Here is a 24,479-nt window from a genome sequence, read left to right as displayed (position 1 = left end):
AGCAGTTAGCTTTTCATCTTCCGTATCCCAGAACCTTTTACCAGCACAAAACTTGACTTTGAGTTGTCTGAGTCATTGTAGGTATTGCACCAATTTTGTATAGTACTTTCTTTGGGTTCACTGGCATATCAGACTATTGTTTATTGTTGTCTTACTCCTGCAGGGTCATAGGAAGAGCCATTAAACCACTAATTTTATAAGTATAAATAAATCTATCCTTATCTATATATGTCTATGTCTATTCTGGTATATAGACATAGAACTGTTTTCCCATGTAACTATGAATTAGATCTGTGGTTATTAGTTTGTCATATGATGTGGTATTAAAAAGCATTGATAAATGTATTGTAAATTCTGTTATTTCAAGTAGATCATTTTATTATAGGACTGTATTAGATTAGGTTAATGGAATTTGTTCTTTAAAAAAACTGTGCTAGTTATTGTGTGCTATCACTGGGATTCACGATTCTGTGGAAGTTTAGCTAATAGCCCAGTTTTTCTGATAAACTTGTTAATGTTCTGTATTCTAATTTGTTTTTTAACACTCATACTCTCACGCTGTTTGAATCAGGAAGACCAGCTTTTTCACCTGTGTTTCTTACTGGACTTTCCTCTTTGCTTGTTTAATATCAGTTTCATTTTACTTGTTTTTCAAAGGAAAGAAGTTGCTTTTAAAAAGGCTTTCCTGATTTCTACCATTAAGCACCATTGGTCCTGTTTACATTTTACTGAGGACTCTTGCTTTGACAAAAAAATGCTGTTAAATATGTAAAGTGGCTATAATTACTTCATCATAAAGACAGTAAGATTTAAGATGAAAACTTTGCATTATACACGACTCAAATAAGTCCAAGTCATTTAGTAATTTATACATCAAACCAAAATATGTTAAAATGGCACCTTGTTAATAATAAACATTCAGATTGTGAAATAGCTGTTACTAACTTGATCTAAATGAGGAACATAGTATGATACATTTTTTTTCCTTATAGTTCTGTATAACATATTTAGTTCTCAGGAAGCAGAAAAATAAACTTTAAGACAATTTTTAAATAAGACTTTTTGGGTGGTAGCATTACAGTGGTTTTTCCATTGCTTTCTGTATATTCCTATTACTTAACAGTAGTTTCTGTATGTCGGCATTTTAAAATAGCCAGATGGGCAAGATTTTAGGTTTTTAAGGCTACTCAAACTTCCCTTCTTTGGCAGCATTTCTTGAAATACCTACTAAATTGTTTTTCAGACTCTTAAATACATAAATAAAATACAAGTATAATAGTAGGCAAAATATATACAGTTAAAACACTTGTATTCCTCTGCTAAAAATGGCTTTCAAGAACTATAAAAACAATTAGATTGCCTTTTCCATTAGAATATCAAGGTGGTATTCACAGATATGTTGAATTTCACTAGTCTAGTGTTTCTGAAAGGACCTGTTACTTTCTAAAGGAAATTTGCTTAAAGTCTTTGTCATTCCCTAGAATTAGTGATAGCAGTGTTTCTCCCTAGTTTTGGTTATATGCCTTATAATTCCCATGTGGCTTTATTGTATGTGTGTTAATATGTGTTCTGCATCAGACTAAATCATTATTATTTCTAGAGCCCTATCCCTAAAGACACTTTCTTTATGTTCTGTATCTTGAATTTTGGGTTTTTCAGGGGTTAATACATAATATCCCTTTCCCTCCTTTGGAGCCAACAGAGAAATATAAAAGTCAGATAGGTTGAGGTCAAAAGATCACCCTTTTTACTGAATAAAAATTGGTTTAGAGGAGGTGGATTTGATGTGCAACTCCAGTGTTTCTTATTACATAACTTCTGAATTGATTTACCCACCCAGGCAGTGCAGTACTATTACTGTTAGCTCCTTATGCCATGTCCACGTGCATTAATATGAACCATCTTTGCAAATATGCAGATGTGTCTGGCAAAGCATATTCAGTTAGTTCTCTCAAGTAGCTTCTCCTCCTAAAGCAAGGAGTGATGCAGGGTAGAGAGAGAAACCAGGAGTGCTATTACCCTAGCAGAAGTTTCACTCTTAACCCTGAGTAATGCTTTAAATTGTTTATAGTGAGACTTTCTTTCAACTTCTACTCTAAAATGAATCTCAACCTTTAAATAACTACATATATGTATATAGTTTATAGATAATATAAATATATATATAACATATATATGCAGTCTTTGAAAATAGAGTTCTTATAAAGAACATTTTTAATTTCACCAGTTGTCTATTACAAGTCCTGGTAATAGTTTTTGTTATAATTTTTGAAGTTTACTTTTAATTGTTTTGAAAGAAGCCAACTGCTGTTGCTCAGCCTGTGGCATTAAGTGAATACTAATCCAGAGCTAATGGTGACAGTTGTTAGAGAAATGAAAAAATTACCCTGATTTCTCTCCTCACTGCTTTCCTCATCTTTAATGAGAAACTAGATTTTCTCCAAGATGATCTAGGTCTAACTTTCTAACCCCATGTAAACAAAAACAAAAAAAGCTGTATTCTAATTAGAAATGCTGTGAATTTTCCTTTTGTTGGCCAATAAATGTACCACCTCAAATACAAAGTGCTTTGTGAACTCCATTGAAATATAGATTAATGTCCCTATCAAAATATATTTGAAACCCACGTGATTTTTTCAGTCTACTTTGTAGGTGATGAAATTAATATATATATATATAGCACAGTTAAGAAATGTAGATTGGGACTAATTTAGTATATACCTACTATACTAAATTATTTGTTGTAAGTGCTGTGGTACCATAAGTTTATCAAGTTCTCCATTGATTTATAAATATTCTTCAATATCTGTCCACAGACACTTTAAAAGTTAGTGTGAGATCTGAGGGTGTCATTGTCCACAAGTGTCCTTGTTTCTAAAGCTCTTAGCAAACACAGTACTTTTAAAATGAAGCTAATATTATGCTAAAATTTTATAAGTATCTGTCTTTTTTTGAAGAGTAACATTCATCATTGTGTTTTAGTGGCAAGTAATGTAGTAATGCAAGCTTTCAGCGTTCAGACCAGAAAACAAATCTCACTTTATATACAGCCACATTTTGAGAAGATTGCTTTTAAAACTAATTTCTATTGCACATAGGCAGTTTGAACATTGGTATTTACAATTAAGCCTTATATGTTAACTAGTTTTCGTTTTTATTTTTAGTATTCATAGTTAAGAAAAAATAATGTCAACCCTGTGAATACTATCTTTAACATACGTTGTCTTCTTTATGTGTATATGTTAGATGGAAGATGGTGCCCCAAAGCATATTATCCAGATGACAGGATTTAAGATGGAAGAAAAAGAAGCTCTAGGCAAATTGCTTTTAAAACTAGATTGCACCTTTATCAAGAGTGAGGTGAGTACAGTAACTTAAAAAGTTCAAGATATAATTGAAGAATAACTACAATTAAAATGTTGGCCTAAGAATGATAAAATGCACCCTTGATATTGTAAGAATAGAAAAAATATCTTAAAAAGGAAATCTTCTGTAGTAACATTTTTTCATGTGGATTTTTTCTTCCAGAAATACAAAAATTGTACACATCTAATAGCTGAACGCCTGTGTAAGAGTGAGAAGTTTTTAGCAGCTTGTGCAGCAGGTAAGTTAACTACCTTCCTCTCACCTTTGAAAAAAAAATCTTCATGATGAAGAAAAAGCACCTTAATCTCTGGGAAGATAGTGTGTTTATTATATCAAACATAAATGTGGTTCTTACATTTTTCTGAAAATACTTGTTTATTTATTTGGTTGCACCCAGTCTTAGTTGCGGCTCCAAGGCTCCTTTAGTTGCAGCTCCAGGGCTCCTTAGTTGTGGCATGCGAACTCTTAGTTGCAGCACGCCTGTGGGATCTAGTTCCCTGACCAGGGATCGAACCTGGGCCTCCTGCATTGGGAGTGTGGAGTCTTATCCACTGCGCCCCCAGGGAAGTCCCTGAAAATATTTGTTTGATTTAATATTTTTGCTTTGATTTTCTGAATAGAACTTCGTAACACTTGAAAAATGTATTAAAGAGGCAGAAATATTTACTTCGCCTAGTAAGTGCTTCATGTAAGAAAAAATATTTTAATAAAAAGGTTTGGCACAAAATGCCGCCTCCCCCCCAAAAAAAGCTTTCGTTGAAGCCTCAGCAATTTGCAGTCAAGTTTCTTTTCTTTGATCTATCATTGGAAGAGTTACTGTTTTTGTTATCTTGCTCCTGTTTCCCCTGCCATCCATGCCATGAAGCAATCACTCTATTTTATTTTTCTAAGATTTTAAATTCCATAAACCTAAATTAGGGCTTAGTGTCTTCTCCCTTTGTCACTATTGATGTTTTTCTTATAGTTTTCTCTCCTGTGATTATTTGGCATATCATTAGTCCACTTTTTTTTCTTTTTTTTTTTTTGCAGTATTTAACTCAGGTGAATTTACCATTTTTTAGAATAACTTACCAGAAAAACATTTGGATTCATTATTACCTCCACAAATGAAAACATACATTTTCCCTGCTGTTTAAAAAGATCATTGATGCCCAGATCAGAATGTTATTACATATCCTAGAAAATTCTCTAACTCAGTTAATTTGTTTTATATAGTGTAACAATGCTGTAAACATTATTGGAAAAGTTTTTGGTATAGAAGGAAGAATATAAACCTCACTCAAAATGGTGAATAATAATAGTAGTCATAATTTAAGTAATACCACGTTTTATTAATCCTTTGGTTTATATTTTACTTAGTAACAGTTAGAATTAAAATTATTTATTATGGGAAAGATTACATACAATCTTCAGTGATGTCGTAGGCCTTTCACTATCAAAAAATTTAGGAAAACATAGTTCAAAGATAACATTAGCAATGTAGAAAAAGGTGTTGAAAAAGGCAAAATTTTATTTGATATTTGGTCTTTATTGTTTACCATTTATCAGAACCAAAATTCTTTTGTGACTGACAGTTCATTTGCTTTCTAGGAAAGTGGGTACTAACTAAGGACTACATAATTCATAGTGCCAAAAGTGGCAAATGGCTTGATGAAACAACTTACGAATGGGGATATAATATTGAAAAAGACTCCCATTATTCACCTCAAATGCAGTCTGCACCTAAAAGATGGCGTGAAGAACTGAAACGCACTGGTGCTCCAGGAGCCTTCCATAGGTGGAAAGTTGTCCTCCTTGTTAGAGCTGATAAACGAAGTGATTCTCTTGTAAGGTGAGATTTCATAGAAGCTAAAGCAGTGAATGTGAAAACAATTTTGGTTTGCTTAAATACCTTTTTGTATTTCTTTGCAATTATTCATTTATTCCAAATGAGCCATGATGATTTACTCTTTGATCTCCTAGTTAAGCCATTCTGCACTTTTAAGCGTATGTGTCTAATGGAACAAAATCTATTTTATAAGTATTGCATTATTCTCAGGGTCTCTGTTTCACTTTCCATGTTATTTCTTTGCAAACTCAAGTAAAATCTTTATTTTAAATTGGAAGGTATTTGTTTTCAGTTGTGAAGCACTTACAGTTTTTTGTAAGTGAAGTATTACGTTAAACAAAGTCTTTTTTCTAGGTTTATGTAGTGCAGTCTTCATGGTTCATACTGTTTCCATCATAATTCCATTTCTTTTTATCTTTTACACCATATTTTAAGATGACTTCATATTGCGTAAACAGTATTCTTAGACTGCTGTGACTCTTTTTGCTGGGAGGGCGTGGTCTAAGGGCTTTTTGTTACCTTTACTGAAGTGTAATTTATAGACCATAAAATGCACAAATTTTAAGTGTATGTTTTGATGAGTTTGGACAAATTTATGCACCCATGTTACCCATACTACAATCAAGATCTGTAATATTTACATCATCCTAAAATATTCCTTTGTGTTTTTGTACATTTACTTCTGCACCACCAAACCAAACAACCACTAATTTCTTTTTTGTCACTGTACATTAGATTTGTCTTTTTTAGAGGTTCATATAAATGGGATCATACTTTATATACTTCTTCGATGTAGCTTCATTTGCCTGCCTCGTTATTTTTGAGATTCATCCATGTTGTTGTGTGTATCAGCAGTTCCTTTCTTTTTGTTACTGAGTAGTATTCCACTCTATGTATATATCACAGTCTGTTTATTCACCCATGGATGGACATACGGGGTTTTTTTGGTTTTGATTTGTTTTTGCTAATATGAATGAAGTGGCTATGAACATTTGAGTACGAGTCTTCATGTAGACAGTTTTTATTTCTCTTGGGTAAATATCCAGGAGTGAAATTGCTTGCTCAGATGGCAGTTGTACATTTAACATTATGAGAAAATGCCAAACTGTTTTCCAAGTTGTTGTACTATTTTACATTCCCACTAACAATGTATGAGAGTTCCAATTGTTCTGTAATTACTTTGGAACTATTGTCCAAAAATGAGGTGACCATATTTGTGTGGTCTATTTCTGAACTTCTTACTGTTCCATTGATATCTATATCTACCTTACACCAAGAACACACTGTTTTGGTTACTATAGTATTATAGTGAGTCTTGAAATCAGGTCTTGTGAGTCTTCCAACTTTGTCTTTTTCAAAATTGTTTTTGTGATTCTGGATCCTTTATATTTCCGTATGCATTTTAGAATCAGCTTGTCAACTTCTACAAAAAAACAAGCTGGGATTTTTATTGAAATTGTGTTGAATCTGTAGACTAAATTGGGAAGAATTGAGATCTTAATACTGAGTCATCCTATCAGTAGACTCTGTTTCTCTCCAGGGCTTCTTTAATTTCTGTCATTAATATAGTTTTTGTTGTATAAACCTTGCACATATTTTGTTAAATTTAATTCTATGTACTTCATATTTCGGGATGCTATTATAAATCAATTGCTCTGTAATTTTTTATATCCATTAATTGACTTTTCTCCTTTATTCTGTTAATATGGTAAATTATTTTGATCAATTCTTAAATGTTAAACAAAACTTGTATTCCTGAGAGAAATTCCACTTCACTGTAGTGTATTATCCATTTTTAATAATTGCTGATTCTATTTACAAATATTTTGTTAAGAATTTTTGTATCCTCAACCTGATAAATGACATCTATGAAAAAATCTAAACAATATCATGAATTTTTTTTTTCCTCCATAATTGGGAACAAGACAACAATGCTTACTCTGACCATTAATATTCAGGATTTTACTAGAGGTACTAGCCAGTGCAATAACGCAAAGAAAATAAGAGTCATAGAGTTGGAAATAAAGAAATAAGAATACTTGGTTTTAGTTCCAAAAGACATGTTCATATACCAAATAATTTACTAAAAAAAGCTATTAGAACTTATTAATAACTTTAATCAAGATCACAGGATAATAAGTGACTAAATAAAAATTGTGTTTTTATATGCTAGTGATGCAGCTGGGAATTAAAATTGAAAAAGCAACACAGCTTTTAGTTTTTGGTGATTTGATTATGTATCCACATATATGTGTGTGCATTTTGTTTATTATTATTTATGTTACTTGCTTGGAGTTCTCTTAGCTTTTTAGGGAAATGGAAGTTTTTGTCTTTTTTTAATTATGGGAAATTCTTGGCCATTATCTTGTAAATATTGAGTTGGCCAAAAAGTTCGTTCGGGTCTTTCCATAATATCTTATGGAAAAAGAGGATGCTATTATAAATATATTGGCTCTGAAAGTTTTTGTCTGCACCTATTGAGATAATTGGCTTTTCTCCTTTATTCTGTTAATATGGTAGATTATTTTGATCAATTCTTAAATGTTAAACCAAACTTGTATTCCTGAGAGAAAGTCTACTTCATTGTAGTGTATTATCCATTTTTAATAATTGCTGATTCTATTTGCTGATTCTATTTCCATAAGATCTTATGGAAAAACCTGAATGAACTTTTTGGCTAGCCCAATATTTGTTCTGTTGTGTTCTTCTTCTGTAGATCCATTACCCATATTTTAGACTATTTGATTCCATTCCACAGTATTTGCTTTCTCTGTTTTTTTTCCCCTTCGCGTGTGTGTGTGTGTGTGTGTGTGTGTTTCAGTTGGATACTTACTATTGACTTATCAGGTGCAATGATTTCTTCCTCAGTTTTGTGCAGTCTATTGATAAGCCTATCAAAGAAATTCTTCTTTGATATAGTATCTTAACTCTACCTTTTTGATTGTACTGTCTTCTGAATTTCCCATATGTTCATGCAAATTGTCCACCTCTTCTATTATATCTTTTAACATGTCATTCACAGTTATTTTAAAGTCACTTTTTTAAACTTTCAACATGCGGATCATCTCTCTGTGCTCTTTATTCCTTTATCTCTTGACAATGGTTTGGTTGTTGGGTTTTTTTTTCCATTTTTGTGTATGTCTTGTGTTTTTGTCTTTTTTTTTTTTTTTTTTTTGCATACATAGACATTCCCTATAGAAGAACAGTAGAGGCTGAGGTGAATAATGTTAATATCCAAAAATGGACCTACTTGTAAGGCAGTTAGTATGGGGTCGTTGAGTTAATCTTGTCAATTGTTGAGCTGGCTTTGGGTTTTGTTAGTGCTATTTTCATCTTCAGCGCATCATTTCATTTTATTCCAGCAGTGGTTTACAGTTCCCTTGTGCTTAGCATGGGGCCTGTGATGCTGGAGGTTTTTTAATCAGTGTTCTTTATTCATTCTCAGCTTTTGGTAGTCCCTGTACTACTTCATCACAGAAGGGCTCTTCATATTCTTCCCCTCTTGCTTCCTACTCATTTCTAGGTTGGGGAGTTAAGGGTTGGTGTTTTTTGTTCTGTTGGATAGGCTTTAGTCTTAAGCATTCTTCATGTTCTTGGTCTCTGGGGTTGGGATATACCCATTGCTTCTGTCTCAGTTTCCCATGGGAGCCAAATTCTCCCTTGTATTGTGGGCAGGGTCTTGGGTAAGAGACTTTCTAACATCTCCCCCAGCATTAAGTCTTTGCTTTGTATTAGTGCAGGAACCTAGGCCCAAGTGGCATTCCTGCCCCTTCTCCAGGGACAGGTGGCTTTTGCGTCTATCCTTTATCCCATCTTTTTTGGGCTGCACAGCAGGAAGTTTTCCTACCCCTTTCCCAAAGGCAGATGAGTTTTACTTCCACTCTTACAACAAAAGCAGTGCATCTTTTCCTGGGTTCTGAAATAGAAGATTTTCTTACCTTACCCAAATGACTTAAGGCTTTTGCTTCATATGAGAGATGGATCCAGCGAAGTGGGCCTGGTTTTACATCTATCTCTTGTTGGCAGACAGTCCCCACTGGCCCACCTTCACTACCAATGGGTTTCCTGCTGTTACCTGCCCCTAATCTTTTTCGTGAATACTTAATAGATGCTGGTGGCAAAGAGCTTGCAACTGAGGGGGGCCCTTCCATGTATCAGGGACTCTCAGTTATTCTAAACTGTCATGCTTCCTACACTTGGCCTTTAAATTTATTAAGATTTTACCTGATTCTTGCCTGCATTTATGGTGGCTACTTCTCTCTGGTGCTCTGGCAAAAGTGAAATAGTTTGGGTATCCAGTCTCTTCACAGAGGTGCTTATCACTCTTGGAAATTCAGTTTCTTGGTTGGCTTATTATCTCAGTTCTCTGATGGGTTCGTGAAAAGTTATGATTTTGTGGATTATTTGGCTTTTTTCTTATTGTCAGGTTGTAGTAGTGTTCTCTCGTGGCTTTCTAAATCCTATGCAGTAACGAATTTTCATGAAACTTTTGGGTGTGTTTGTGCCTGTGTGTCTGTGTCTGTGTGTCTCCTGAGCCTAAATGTAAAATGTATTTCTTAATATAGATCAAAGTTAAACTTTTTCAAAAGCTAATTTTTTAGAAGAAGTTTGGCAACTTTAGTTCTATTTTTTTGTGCTTCAGAATGATTTCCTTGGAGGTATGTTGTCTTCTGAGGTAAATACTTTCTTAGAATTCTTGCATTGTTTTTTTTTTTTTTTTTTTTTTTGGCTTATTGAGGTGACTTTTCCTTAGGAAATAAACTTAGTATTCTATTTTTTTTTTATTCATCACACCACCACCCCCACTCCCCACTGCTTTCCCCCCTTGTAAACTTAGTATTCTTGATTCTTAAAAACTTTTCCCATATCAAGAAATGGATAAGTAGAGGGAATAGCATGATTTCTTAAACACATCTGTTCTGAACAACTTAAAATTTAGGAAATCATTGCAATAGTTATTCTTCGTGGCACTCAAATAGACCAAAGGAATTAATTCCTTTCAGAAAGTTCTGCTCCTACTCCTAGGAAGTAATTAATTTAGATAATTTGACTAAACATACTTTCTCTTTAATATACTTTTCTATACTGTTTACATTTTCATTTAGAGTTTTGGAGGCTGGAAAAGCAAATGTTATTTTACCAAAAAATTCACCAAGTGGAATAACTCATGTGATTGCCAGTAATGCGAGAATCAAGGCTGAACAAGAAAAAGATAACTTTAAGGCTCCATTTTATCCAATTCAATATCTAGGAGATTTTCTTTTAGAGGTAAGTAAAAAACAAAAAACTAGTAAACATTTGTAAATGTTTATTTTATAAAATATTGATACAGTGAAATATAAAAATCAAATTATGTTCTGAGTTTGGAAAATGCGATTAGAATTAAAACGACATTTTTAAGACAGTTGCTCTTAATTATTTAAATACTTGAGAATATTTCTGATAAATTGGAAAACAACTTATTAAATTTAAAATTTGTCTTATTTTAAGTCTCTACTTTTGTTTTCAGTGCTTTGGTGATGTTTATTACAAAATAATTTTAAGCATTTTAAACCAGAGTATAAATAAAGTAGCAGTGGGCTATAATATCATATGAGAATTCTTCGGTTATTTTCTCATTAGAAAAGAGGGAACTGTTTCTAAGAATTTAGAAATATTTTCCTGTCCTCTTCCTCCACCTACATCTCCTCACTTGGTGCACATACCACTCCTTAAGTAGTTTGAATGGAAATAACCCTAGAAGAATTGCTCTAAAGGTAAGCAAAGAAGAATTTTTAAGAAGGGTCACTCAAGGTGGAAGAGGACCTGCAGTATGTCTAAAAACTGAACCTTGGTCTTCTAGGAAAACTTAACTCCTTCTTCAGTGTTTCCCATCTCGATAGATACTATACAACCTTTTGTCTAATAATTTATGTTAGAAACCTGGGAATCACCCTTGAAACCCTCCTTTCCTTTATTCCCCACATCTTGTCAATTACCAAATCCTATTGATTTTATTTCAAATACTTCTTGAATAAACTTCTATTCTGTACTAACATCATATTGAGTTCATCCTCTTTGCCCTGTGCTCCTGGAATCAACTCCTTATTATTCTCCCTATTGTTCTACTTCTTTACTTTTGCTAATTTCCTAGTAACTCTTACTTTTCTTTCTCTAGTCCATTCAGCTTCATCCAGAAGTAACATCTAAAATGCTCTTTCTAAAATAGTTCTGATGCTGTCTCTCTCCTACTTAAAACTGTCCAATGGCTTCCCATTGCCCTTAGGATAAAGTTGTAAACCTCTAATACAGCTTTAAGTTAGCACAGGGTTCCTGTCACTCCTACCTTTGCAACTATAGCCTGCTCTACTTTTTCCTATGCTCACTATACTATAACACAACTGCCTTCTCCCAGTTTCTTAAACAGGCTAGGCTACTTCCTACCTCAGTGTCTTCTGAAAAGCTATTTTCTCCTCCTAAAAAGGTCCTTTGCACTATTCTCTCACTCCCTATGCCTGCCTACTTCCTGCTTATTCAGTTTGCAGTTATAATGCTGCCTCTTCAAGGAAGCTTCCCTGGCCCCTTATTAAAATAGGTAGGTTCACCTCTAATGTGTTCTGATATCACTATTTTGCTTTATAGTACTTATCACAGTTGTAATTAATTAATTGGCTGATTACTTGGTTCATGTCTTTTTCCCCACCTAAACCAAAAGCACTGTGTCATCAAGGATGATGTCTATCTTTTCCATAATTATATCTGAATCATCTTGCATAAAGCCTAGCACATGAGTTCTCATTTTATATTTGTTAGATTAATAGAGAAATTATGAACAACCCTTGAGTATTCCAAGAGTAGATGTAATATATCATTCTATAATTACCTTTCCCTACTGAGTAGCGGCAGTGTGGATTGGAAATTTGACCTTAGTTCAGAGGATGGATCTGCTTGGACTATGGATAATCTCATTGTCCTTGACAGTGATTGGTCTAGGAATGGGCATATCACCCAGTTCTGATTCATGGGACATGAAGAGAGGTATGTAAGAGCTTCTGGGAAGTTTCTTTCTCATTCTGAAAAGAGCCTCTGGCAGCCTGGCATCTGCTAGATGTAAACATGGAAAAATGAAACGAAACCTTAATTACTACTGGCAGCCATTCTTTGACCATGAGGAGAAGTAGCCTTAGGTTGAAACCAATCTTGTAGACAGCAAAGTGTAGAGACAGAATGTAGACTCTTTTAGAGATACTTGAGTTGCTGGATTAATCAACCCTGAAACCTGACTTAGCAATGGACCATATTGCCATTCTGTGAGGTAACAATTTCCATGTTGTTTATGTTAGTTTGAATTGGTTTTCTGTTACTTGCACCCTAAAGCATCCTATCTGATCTACCTAACTGAACAGTTTAAAGGTAGTATTAACTCTCAACAGAATGAAAACCATTCTTAACTAAATTAGAAAAAGTATCTGAATTTCCCTTTCTCTATGGAAAGAAATGAACAAAATGTAATATGTATTATGCTTTCTCCATAATCGTATTTTGCAGTAATCTGACACAGTCAGATTCAGCTGCTGAAGTACTAGAGGGCATTAGTATATCAAGCAAAAATAATAGACAATCTCTAACTTATATTTGTTTTTAGAATACATTGTTTTATAAGCTCTAGATTAGACAGCTAAGAGTTAGTTCATAACCATTCATTCCAAATAAGGGAGGCATTTTGTGATCCCTTCTGAGGATAAGATAGTTAACTTCATTTTGATGTCTTGCTTTTCTTCTACCTCTTTGGCATAGAATATAATACATTCCTTATTAGATGGATTCTGAAGTGTCCTCTAAGAAGAGTTGCCATATAAAATGACTGAGTCAAAAGTAACAATTGAGCAATTGTTTAAAAAATAGTTGTGTTTAACCTACTTAACTTTTTGGAAAGCCACTTAGTAACAGAATCAGGAATTATTTAGTTCAGGTTTTTAGATACTTGCTGAAGACTTTTGCTGTACCAGGCATTATGCTATGCACTATAGAAAATGAATAAGACCACCTGCCAGACTTCAAAAACAAAATGTGGCATAACAGAATGTGGAAACTGTTAATTACAGTTTAGTGTGTATTGTGCATTGGTAAAATCATGTGCAAGGTATAGGAATACAGAAGAGCAAGTGACTAATGTATCTAAATCGTTTGGCCCAAGGAAGATGTCACAAAAAGGCGAGAATACTTAGGAATACTCAAAACTTCTTTTGATTACCTATCCAAGAAATAAAATAAAATGATCCACAGAAAAGTCTTTTGGAAATATAGTAGTAATTGAAAAAACATACACTTTTTGCTCCAGATCAACTAATTGTTGACCTAGGTTTGTAACTTATTACTTCTTTAACCATAGGGAAGTCATTTATTCTGTGACCGAATTTCTTCCTTTGCGTGTAGAAGGTAATACTTACCTTACTTTGGTTGTTAATACAACTGTTACTCTAAGCCATTATTTATTGAGTGATTACTGTGTGCCAGGCACTATGCTAAGCACTTTAAACACTTAATCTTATTTTAAACCTTATGTTCCTGTGTGGTATGCACTATGGCCTCATTTTACAGTTAGTGAAATGATGTATAATTGAATTTAATAATTTTCCCATGATCTCACAACTGTTGTATGTCAGACCAAAAATTTAAGACCACTCAAAAAATTTTAAGGCTGCTCTCCTCAAGTCTCCCTTTACTTTTCTCATTTTGAGTATTATTAGGTTTCCTTGATAATAGGAAGATCTCTTTCTGGGTAGTTAAAAATACTTAATGCTGTAGAGATTACCATATGCTAGTAGTCAGTCTAGTTAAGAACCATGTAGAACACTCTGGGAATTCTCTAGTGGTCCAATGGTTAGGACTTGGCTCTTCCACTGCGGGGGTCCCGGCTTCGATCCCTTGTTGGGGAACTAAGATCCCACAAGCCACACAGTGTGGCCCCCCCCAAAAAAAAGAACCATGTAGAGTACTCAGAAGATGCTTGTTCTAATTACTTGACCTCTCTGGCTCTCCATCCAGTCTTGTGAATTCATTCAAGTTGTGTGGCAAATGCCATGGCTGAATCAAGGAATAAGACCTGAGACCAAAGCATATCCATACCTATTTTAAGACAGAAAACAAAGTCAAATATGTGAATCAGAAGCCAGGGCAACTATCATTTCCACACTGTGCTGCCCTATCTTAGGTAATAGAATAATTTACTGAATTAGTAGGCTTTTGCTCATCTGTTTGTAACATAGCATTACACTATATTAGGGAGATTAGACATGGCGCTCTTTTCCTAGATCATATAGGAGACAAACACCTAACACAATGCCTAGTGTATTGCTGGCACTAAAATTTTATAAAACAAGGAATAAGTAACGAATATTTACAGAAAAATAATGCCCATATCTTTCATAAGAGTAGCCGGTTGGAGAGAGTGTGGCTTGGAGACAATTATATGTTGATCATTTGTTTAGTGCTACAGAGAATAGATTATTTTAAAAAATTTTCCAAATGTCATAGTTTATCACGTTGTGATTTTTAATTATTTAACTTAAATAGGGTACTTGAATCATACATTCTAATTCACAGATCAGTATATAGCATCTTAATAGCCAGAATTAGAAAACAGTATGTTCTTCCCTAGTTGCTAATGATAATGGTATGTTCTTTTGTGTATGTATTCTGTGTAACTGGAAACTATATGGGATTAATTCATCCTGTATTTTAGACATTTCTTGATGGTCTAAACCTGAGGATTTATCCTCTTTGTCAACCATGTGAAATTTGAAGCCAGAAACTCAGTTTATCCCCATTAAAGTTGTCCTTAATGGAATCTGTACATTCAGAGTAATACTTTCTTTGATTCCAGGAATAAGACAGAAGAAAAGTCTTCATTTTTCATGGCTTTCAATTTCACTTTTCTGAGTAACTGAAGAAATTTAATCAGCTACTCTCAGGGATTGTTGTCTGGTTGCAAGATGGCAAGCTGCTAAAGGACCCTCATATCCATATAGGAAGCTCAGTACAAGTGAAAGGGAACCAAAGATCACACCATAGGACTTAACCACATTTCAGCTACATCATGATTGTTCCCTAGGAGGACAATGATTCTCCAGTCTCTTTGTGTAAAGATGGTGAATCTTTGAATACTCTTGCATAATAAGTACTTGAGTTCATCTTTACTCTCAATTCTTTATCTTACTAAACTTCAAGAATTTTATGTATAAGTACATATGCAACTATATCTTAAATTATTATTGGTAGGTAGTTAAAAATTCAGTTTGGATTCCTTAGCAAGAGAAGTAAATGTGTTTGAGATAGGGTTAGGTGAAGATAATTGCTTACTAATGTTCAGGTAAAATAAGAGCTGTGAATTCAACTATTAGCCTATTTTCTTCTCTGTATGATAGACGTGCAAATAAGTCTTACTAGTAAAAAGCTGAAAAATAATCTGAGAAATAATCTATAATCAGAAAATGTTGAAGTAGATTGTAACTTTAACTTGGTAAGGGACTAGATAAAATAGTTTTGTTCATGATTATTCATAAAAAAGGCTGCTTGTTACTAGACCAACAGAGCAATAGCTTTTCTTGAGATACATTATTATTATTTTATTATTTAGGACCTTTGTTGTAATGATTTTTTTTCCCTTCAAGGAACTTACTAGTGTTTAACAACCTTTGATTTAGAAGAGTGCATTCTTTTTTAGAAGAGTGCATTCTTGTACCTACTTGTTTGACTACCAAAATATTTTGCAATTATAAAGTTGGATACCATAAAGAGTACATAATGTTGAAATCATACTTAATTGATTGCCTAAACCATTTTTACATACATACAGAAAGAAATTCAGAATGATGAAGATTCCCAAACCAGTTCTGTTTGGAATAACCACAGCAATCAAGAAAAAAACAAAGATTTCAGGAAAGATATGGGATTTCTTGAAATGAAAGGTGCCTTAAAAGAGATCATGTGCAGAACCCAGGTAACACTTTATATTATAAAAAAATCTTACATTGCTGATTTTTCTTACAAAATTTGTGAAAGGCATTATTTGGTGGAAATAACAATGATTTTGGAATCACAGAGCTGGTATTTGAACCCAGCTCTGATTTACAGTCTATAATTTGAATGTATTGGGATATTGTCCATGTCTCTATTTTGAGGCTCTTATTGAAATAATATATATGTGCATATGGAAATTCACAGTTCCTAATACATAGTGTGTTCTCAACACATGGTAATTACTTAAAACAACTCGGTATGTTGAATGTAACGTGTGTCTTACAAAGGATTCATCGATATATGTATTCATATTCATGGTCTAAATTCAAGTATTTTACTGCATATAGATCAAGTTTTTTTAAATGGCACAAGTGAATTCCAGTTGACTAAATATGGAAAACAAAAAAACATGAAGGACTCTGAACTTAGAGCAATGAAAAGTACGTTAAGAAAGCATATTTGTGGCTCTCAACTAAAATTTTTCAGTTAGTAGGAGCAACCAAAAAAGACATTATTAGTTCTACCCTAGAAGACCTAATGTTCAGTTATGTTCAGTTTCATACTGTTTTTTATAAAAGAGACTCTAATTGGTTTACCAAATCATTAGCCTAGTGATTATTATTACTTAGTCTAAACTAAAATATTTTAAATATGATTAGAAAGAAATTAAAATTTGTTTTTACTGTATCTGTCAAATTTTACAAAGAGAATTCAAGGAACAATTTGGAACTTCTTCGACTGAGCAGTACCTTACAAAATCATATATGGAGACTGTAAATAAAACTTTCCAAGAGATTAAAATATTTTTGCAATTTTCTCTAGCTGTTTCAAAATACAGTTGATATTTATGTGACTTAGATGATTTTCTATGATTAACTATGTGTACATGATCTTAATAAGAGGCTTTTGAGTTCATATGTCTGTTGAAATATGCATTATAAGCCACAGTATAACTTTTTTTTTTTTTTGCGGTATGTGGGCCTCTCACTGTTGCGGCCTCTCCCGCTGCGGAGCACAGGCTCCGGACGCGCAGGTTTAATGGCCATGGCTTACGGGCCCAGCCGCTCCGCGGCACGTGGGATCCTCCCAGACCGGGGCACGAACCCATGTCCCCTGCATCGGCAGGCGGACTCCCAACCACTGTGCCACCAGGGAAGCCCAGTATAACATTTTTTACATATAGAAAGGATGTAAAATAATGGAGTTATTAGATTAGTTTTATTTAACATGAAAAAAAATGGAGATTTTATGAAAGATAGGGAAATTATTAAAATACATCTGTAAACATCTTGAGTTTTAGAACTCAGCAGGTTGTGTATAAAATGCTTCAATCAAAAGACAGAGTAGCTGAATGCATACAAAAACAAAACCCATATATATGCTGCCAAAAAGAAACTCACTTCAGATTTAATGACATACACCGATAAAGTGAGGGGATGGAAAAAGATATTCCATGCAAATTGAAATCAAAAGAAAGCCAGCTTAGCAACAGTTACATCTCACAAAATAGACTTTAAAGATCGTTATGAGACAAAGGAGGACATTATATAACGATCAAGGGATCAATCCAAGAAGAAGATATAACAATTGTAAATGTATATGCACCCAACATAGGACCACCTAAATACATAAAGCAAATATTAACAAGGGAGAACTTGACAGTAATATCAATACAATAATAGTAGGGGACTTTAACACCCCACCTACATCAACGGAAAGATCATCCAGACAGAAAATCAATATGGAAACACTAGCTTTAAATAACACATTAAACCAAATGGACTTAATAGATACGTGTATATAGAGCATTTCATCAAAAGACAGCAGAATACACATTCTTTTCAAGTGCACATTAAACATCCTCCAGGCTAGGCCACAAAACAAACCTCAGTAAATTTAATAAAATTGAAATCTTCTCTGGCAACTTTTCCAACCACAATGCTATGAGACTAGAAATCAACTACAAGAATAAAATTCAAAAAACACAAACACATGGATGCTAAAAAAATGCTACTAAACAATCTGATTTACTGAAGAAAGCAAAGAGGAAATCAAAAAAATACCTGGAGACAGATGGAAACAAAAGCATAGTGATCTAAAATCAGTAGAAGGCAGCAAAATACATTCTAAGAGGGAAGTTTATAGCAACACAAGCTTACCTCAGGACACAAGAAAAATCTCAAATAAAAAATCTGACCTTACACCTAAAGGAACTAGAAAAAGAAGAACAAACCCAAAGTTAGTAGAAGGAATGAAATCATGAAGATCAGATCAGAAATAAATGAAATACAAACTTAAAAAACAATAGAAAAGCTCAATGAAACTAAAAGCTACTTCTTTGAAAAGATAAACAACATTGATAAACCTTTAGCTGGACTCATCAAGAAAAAAAGAGGGCCCAAATCAATATAATTGGAAATGAAAAAGACAACTGACACCACAGAAATACAGAAGATCATAAGAGACTACTATGAACAGCTATATGCCAATAAAATGGACAACCCAGAAGAAATGGACAAATACCTAGAAATGTACAATCTACCAAGACTGGGCCAGGAAGAAATAGAAAATGTGAACAGACCAATTACCAGTAATGAAACTGAGTCAGTAATTTAAAATCTCCCAACAAACAAAAGTCCAGGACCAGATAGCTTCACAGGTGAATGCTACCAAACATTTAGAGAAGAGTTAACACTTATCCTTCTCAAAATACTCCAGAGAAGTGCTTAGAAAGGCATGCTTCCAAACTCATTCTATGAGGCCAGCATCACCCTGTTACCAAAACCAGACGATGGTATCACAAAAAAAGAAAATTACAGGCCAATATCACTAATGAACATAGATGCAAAGATCCTCAATAAAATATTAACAAACTGAATCCAACAGTACATTAAAAGGATCATATGTCATGATCAAGTGGGATTTACCCCAGAGTTGCAAGGATTTTTCAATACCGGAAATCAATCAGTGTGATACAACACATTAACAAATTGAAGAATAAAAAGCATGTGATCATCTCAATAGGTACAGAAAAAGCTTCAACATCCATTTATGTTAAAAACTCTGAAGAAAGTGGGCATATACCTCAACATAATAAAGGCCACGTATGACCAACCCACAGCTAACGTCATATTCAATGGGAAAAAGCTGAAAGCATTTCCTCTAAGATCAGGAACAAAACAAGGATGCCTGCTCTCACTACTTTTATTTAACACAGTAATGGAAGTCCTAACCATGGCAATCAGAGAAGAAAAAGAAATAAAAGGAATCCAAATTGAAAAGGAAGATGTAAAATTCTCACTGTTTGCAGATGACATGATACTATACATAGAATATCCTAAAGATGCCATCAGCAAACTGCTAGAGCTCAGTAATGAATTCTGTAAAGTTGCAGAATACAAAATTAATATACAGAAATCTGCATGTCTATGCACTAACAACAAACTGTCAGAGAAATTAAGGAAACAATCCCATTTACCTTTGCATCAAAAAGAATAAAATACCTGGGAGTAAACCTACCTAAGGAGGTAAAAAAAACAATGCTCAGAAAACTGTAAGACACTGTTGAAAGAAATTGAAGCCAACAAAAACAAATGGGAAGATATCCCATGTTCATGGATTGGAAAAATTAATATTGTTACAAATGACCATACTAACCTAGGCAATCTACAGATTCAGTGCCATCCCTATCAAAATACCAAGGGCATTTTTCACAGAAATAGAACAAATAATTTTGAAATTTGAATGGAAACACAAAAGAGCCCGAATAGCCAAAACACTCTTGAGAAAGAAGAACAGAGCCAAAGGAATCATGTTCCCTGACTTTGGACGATACTACATCCGACTATACTACAAAGCTACAGTAATCAAAACAGTATGGTCCTGGCATAAAAATGCACACATAGATGATTGGAACAGAATAGAGAGCCCAGAAGTAAGTCCACACAGTTATGCTCAATGAATCTACAACAAAGGAGACAAGAATATGGAATGGTGAAAAGACAGTCTCCTCAACAAGTGATGCTGGAAAGACTAGACGGTTAAATATAAAACAACGAGATTAGAACATTTCCTCACATTATGTCCAAAAATAAACTCAAAATACATAAAAGACTTAAATGTAAGCCCTGAAACCATAAAACTCCCAGAAGAGAATATAGGCATAACATTCTTTGACATAAATTGTCACAGTATTTTTTTGAATCTGTATCCTAAAGCACAGGAAATAAAAGCAAAAATAAATAAATGATACCTGATTAGACTTAAAAGCTTTCACAAAGCAAAGTAAACCATCGACAAAATGAAAAGACAGCCTACTGAATGAGAGAAAATATTTGCTAATGATATGACCAATAAGGGGTTAATAACCAAAATATATAAACAGGTCATACATCTCAACACCAAAAAAACAACCTAATTTAAAAAATGGGCAGAAGACCTGAAAAGACATTTTTCTAAAGAAGGCATACAGATGGCCAGCAGGTGTATGAAAAGCTGCTCAGCATCGTTAATCATCAGAGAAATGCAAATTAAATCCACAATGTGATATCACTTCACATCTATTAGAATAGCTATCATGAAGAAAACCACAAATAACAAATATTGGTGAGGATGTAGAGAAGATGGAACCCTCATACACTGTTGATGGGAATATAAATTGGTGCACCCACTGTGGAAAATGGTATGGCAGTTTCTAAAAAACAAAACTAAAAATAGAACTACCATATGACCCAGAAATTTCATTCCCGGGTACATATCAGAAAAAAAGGAAAACACTAGTTTCAAAATATCCAAGCATACCAATGTTTATAGCAACATTGTTTACAATTGCCATGATATGGAAGCAACCTAAGTGTCCATCAAAAAATGAATGGAAAAAGAAGATGGGATATCTGTGTATCTGTATAGACATATAGTGGAATACTACTCAGCCATAAGAAATGAAATTTTGCCATTTGCAACAACATGGATGGACTTGGAGGTATTAATACTAAATGGAGTAAGTCAAACAGAGAAAGATAAATACTGTATGATATAATTTATATGTGGAATCTAAAAAATAAAACAAACTACTGAATATTATAAAATTAAAATGGAATCACAGATATGGAGAACAAACTAGTGGTTACCAGTGGGGAGAGGGAATAGCTGGGAGAGGGCAGTATAGGGGTAGGGGTAGGGGACTAAGAGGTATAAACTATTAGGCGTAAAATAAGCTACAAGGATATATTGTACAACACAGGAAATATAGCCAGTATTTTATAATAACTATAAGTTGAGTATAACCTTTAAATATTGTGAATCATTACATTGTATACCTGTAACATATAATATTGTACATCAACTATATCTAAATTTTTTTTAAAAGTAAAAAATACATCTGTAAACATCTTGAGTTCCTTTTAGAACTCAGGAGAATGTATATCAAATTCAGGTCGCAATTTCTATTTTAAATTTCTTAGTGTAAAAATAAACAATATGGTTTGCAATACTTCTTATCTGTTTTAATGTTATTATACCTATTTCCTATACAAAGATTTTCTGAGATGTTTCATTTGCTATGCCTAATAATGGCAAGACTCTATTTGATGTAGAGCCTAAATTGTTTTCACAAACATTTAGAAAAATAAAAGAAAATAATGAAGATAACCAAATCTGTTTTGACTAATCATATGACAAATGTTTTAAAAGGTAGAGATTCCAAGAAAGAGTAAGTTAACAAAATACCTAAATTAAATGTGTTTGTAAACACAGCATAAACATTAAGAACTAAAAATATTTATTTTTCTGTTTCATCTTAGTATAACTAAAATGTAATATAATTCATAATGCTCTTTACTATATTTAATCTCATGTATGTTGCATAAAACCTACATTCCTGAGTTTTTTTTGTTGTGACTTGCATTGGTTGTGCTGATGCTATGGCTAATCTATAGTCTAACTAAAGTATTTTTATAAACATGCAGAAAGAAGTGAAAACTCATGATGAAGACGTTAATATTAGTTCTATTTTAACTGAACATCACAGAAAAGAAGAATACAGAGATTCTAGTAAAGATTTGAAATTTGTTGAAATGAGAAAAGCCTTAGGAAGGTATACATATGGAAATCGGGTAAGACCTTCCAAATTAAAAGTAATTTATTTATATTTTACACTCTTTTCTAATAATGCCAGTTATGAAGTTGTTTCTTCTAAATTATGTATACATTATATGTGTTTATAAAGCATTTGTGTATGTTTTTTTGTTTTTTGGGTTTTTTTTTACATCTTTATTGGAGTATAATTGCTTAACAATGGTGTGTTAGTTTCTGCTTTATAACAAAATGAATCAGTTACACATATGTTCCCATGTTCCCTCCCTCTAGCGTCTCCCTCCCACCCTCCCTATCTCACCCCTCCAGGTGGTCACAAAGCACCGAGCTGATCTCCCTGTGCTATGCGGCTGCTTCCCACTAGCTATCTACCTTACGTTTGGTAGTGTATATATGTCCATGCCTCTCTCTCGCTTTGTCACAGCTTACCATTCCTCCTCCCCATATCCTCAAGTCCATTCTCTAGTACGTCTGTGTCTTTATTCCTGTCTTACCCCTAGGTTCTTCATGACATTTTTTTTCTTCTTAAATTCCATATATATGTGTTAGCATACGGTATTTGTCTTTCTCTTTCTGACTTACTTCACTCTGTATGACAGACTCTAGGTCTATCCACCTCATTACAAATAGCTCAATTTCATTTCTTTTTATGGCTGAGTAATATTCCATTGTATATATGTGCCACATCTTCTTTATCCATTCATCAGATGATGGACACCTAGGCTGTTTCCATCTCCGGGCTATTGTAAATAGGGCAGCTATGAACATTTTGGTACATGACTCTTTCAATTATGGTTTTCTCAGGGTATATGCCCAGTAGTGGGATTGCTGGGTCATATGATAGTTCTATTTGTAGTTTTTTAAGGAACCTCCATACTGTTCTCCATAGTGGCTGTACCAATTCACATTCCCACCAGCAGTGCAAGAGTATTCCCTTTTTTCCACACCCTCTCCAGCATTTATTGTTTTTAGATTTTTTGATGATGGCCATTCTGACTGGTGTGAGATGATATCTCATTGTAGTTTTGATTTGCATTTCTCTAATGATTAAAGATGTTGAGCATTCTTTCATGTGTTTGTTGGCAGTCTGTATATCTTCTTTGAAGAAATGTCTATTTAGGTCTTCTGCCCATTTTTGGATTGGGTTGTTTGTTTTCTTGTTATTGAGCTGCATGAGCTGCTTATAAATTTTGGAGATTAATCCTTTGTCAGTTGCTTCATTTGCAAATATTTTCTCCCATTCTGAGGGTTGTCTTTTGGTCTTGTTTATGGTTTCCTTTGCTGTGCAAAAGCTTTTCAGTTTCATTAGGTCCCATGTGTTTATTTTTGTCTTTATTTCCATTTCTCTAGGAGGTGGGTCAAAAAGGATCTTGCTGTGATTTATGTCATAGAGTGTTCTGCCTATGTTTTCCTCTAAGAGTTTGATAGTTTTTGGCCTTACATTTAGGTCTTTAATCCATTTTGAGCTTATTTTTGTGTGTGGTGTTAGGGAGTGATCTAATCTCATACTTTTACATGTCCCTGTCCAGTTTTCCCAGCACCACTTATTGAAAAGGCTGTCCTTTCTCCACTGTACATTCCTGCCTCCTTTATCAAAGATAAGGTGACCATATGTGCGTGGGTTTATCTCTGGGCTTTCTATCCTGTTCCATTGATCTATCTTTCTGTTTTTGTGCCAGTACCATACTGCCTTGATTACTGTAGCTTTGTAGTATAGTCTGAAGTCAGGGAGCCTGATTCCTCCAGCTCCCTTTTTCGTTCTGAAGATTGCTTTGGCTGTTCGGGGTCTTTTGTGTTTCCATACAAATTGTGAAATTTTTTGTTCTAGTTTTGTGACAAATGCCAGTGGTAGTTTGATAGGGATTGCATTGAATCTGTAGATTGCTTTGCGTAGTAGAGCCGTTTTCACAATGTTGCTTCTTCCAATCCAAGAATATGGTATATCTCTCCATCTATTTGTATCACCTTTAATTTCTTTCATCAGTGTCTTATAATTTTCTGCATACAGGTCTTTTGTCTCCTTAGGTAGGTTTATTCCTAGATATTTTATTCTTTTTGTTGCAATGGTAAATGGAAGTATTTTCTTGATTTCACTTTCAGATTTTTCATCATTAGTATATAGGAATGCCAGAGATATTTGTGTATTAATTTTGTATGCTGCTACTTTACCAAATTCATTGATTAGCTCTAA

At 33.8% G+C, this 24,479-nt stretch overlaps 1 protein-coding gene across 1 annotated transcript in view; it reads left to right on the top strand.

Moving 5' to 3' along the window:
• Positions 1–24,479, top strand: part of SLF1 (SMC5-SMC6 complex localization factor 1) — a gene marked incomplete at its 3' end in the record, with an annotated part of 72,123 nt that overhangs the window by 4,518 nt on the left and 43,126 nt on the right. The window contains 6 exon segments of the mRNA XM_079703333.1: positions 3,247–3,360; positions 3,529–3,604; positions 4,957–5,197; positions 10,300–10,462; positions 16,032–16,175; positions 22,162–22,308. Coding sequence (XP_079559459.1) covers positions 3,247–3,360; positions 3,529–3,604; positions 4,957–5,197; positions 10,300–10,462; positions 16,032–16,175; positions 22,162–22,308 — 885 coding nt within the window.

This window comes from Hyperoodon ampullatus (assembly GCF_949752795.1).
Source record: "Hyperoodon ampullatus genome assembly, chromosome: 4".
NCBI lineage: Eukaryota > Metazoa > Chordata > Mammalia > Artiodactyla > Ziphiidae > Hyperoodon > Hyperoodon ampullatus.
Note: the sequence above shows the minus strand (reverse complement) of the source record. Positions and strands in the feature narration are given on the sequence as shown.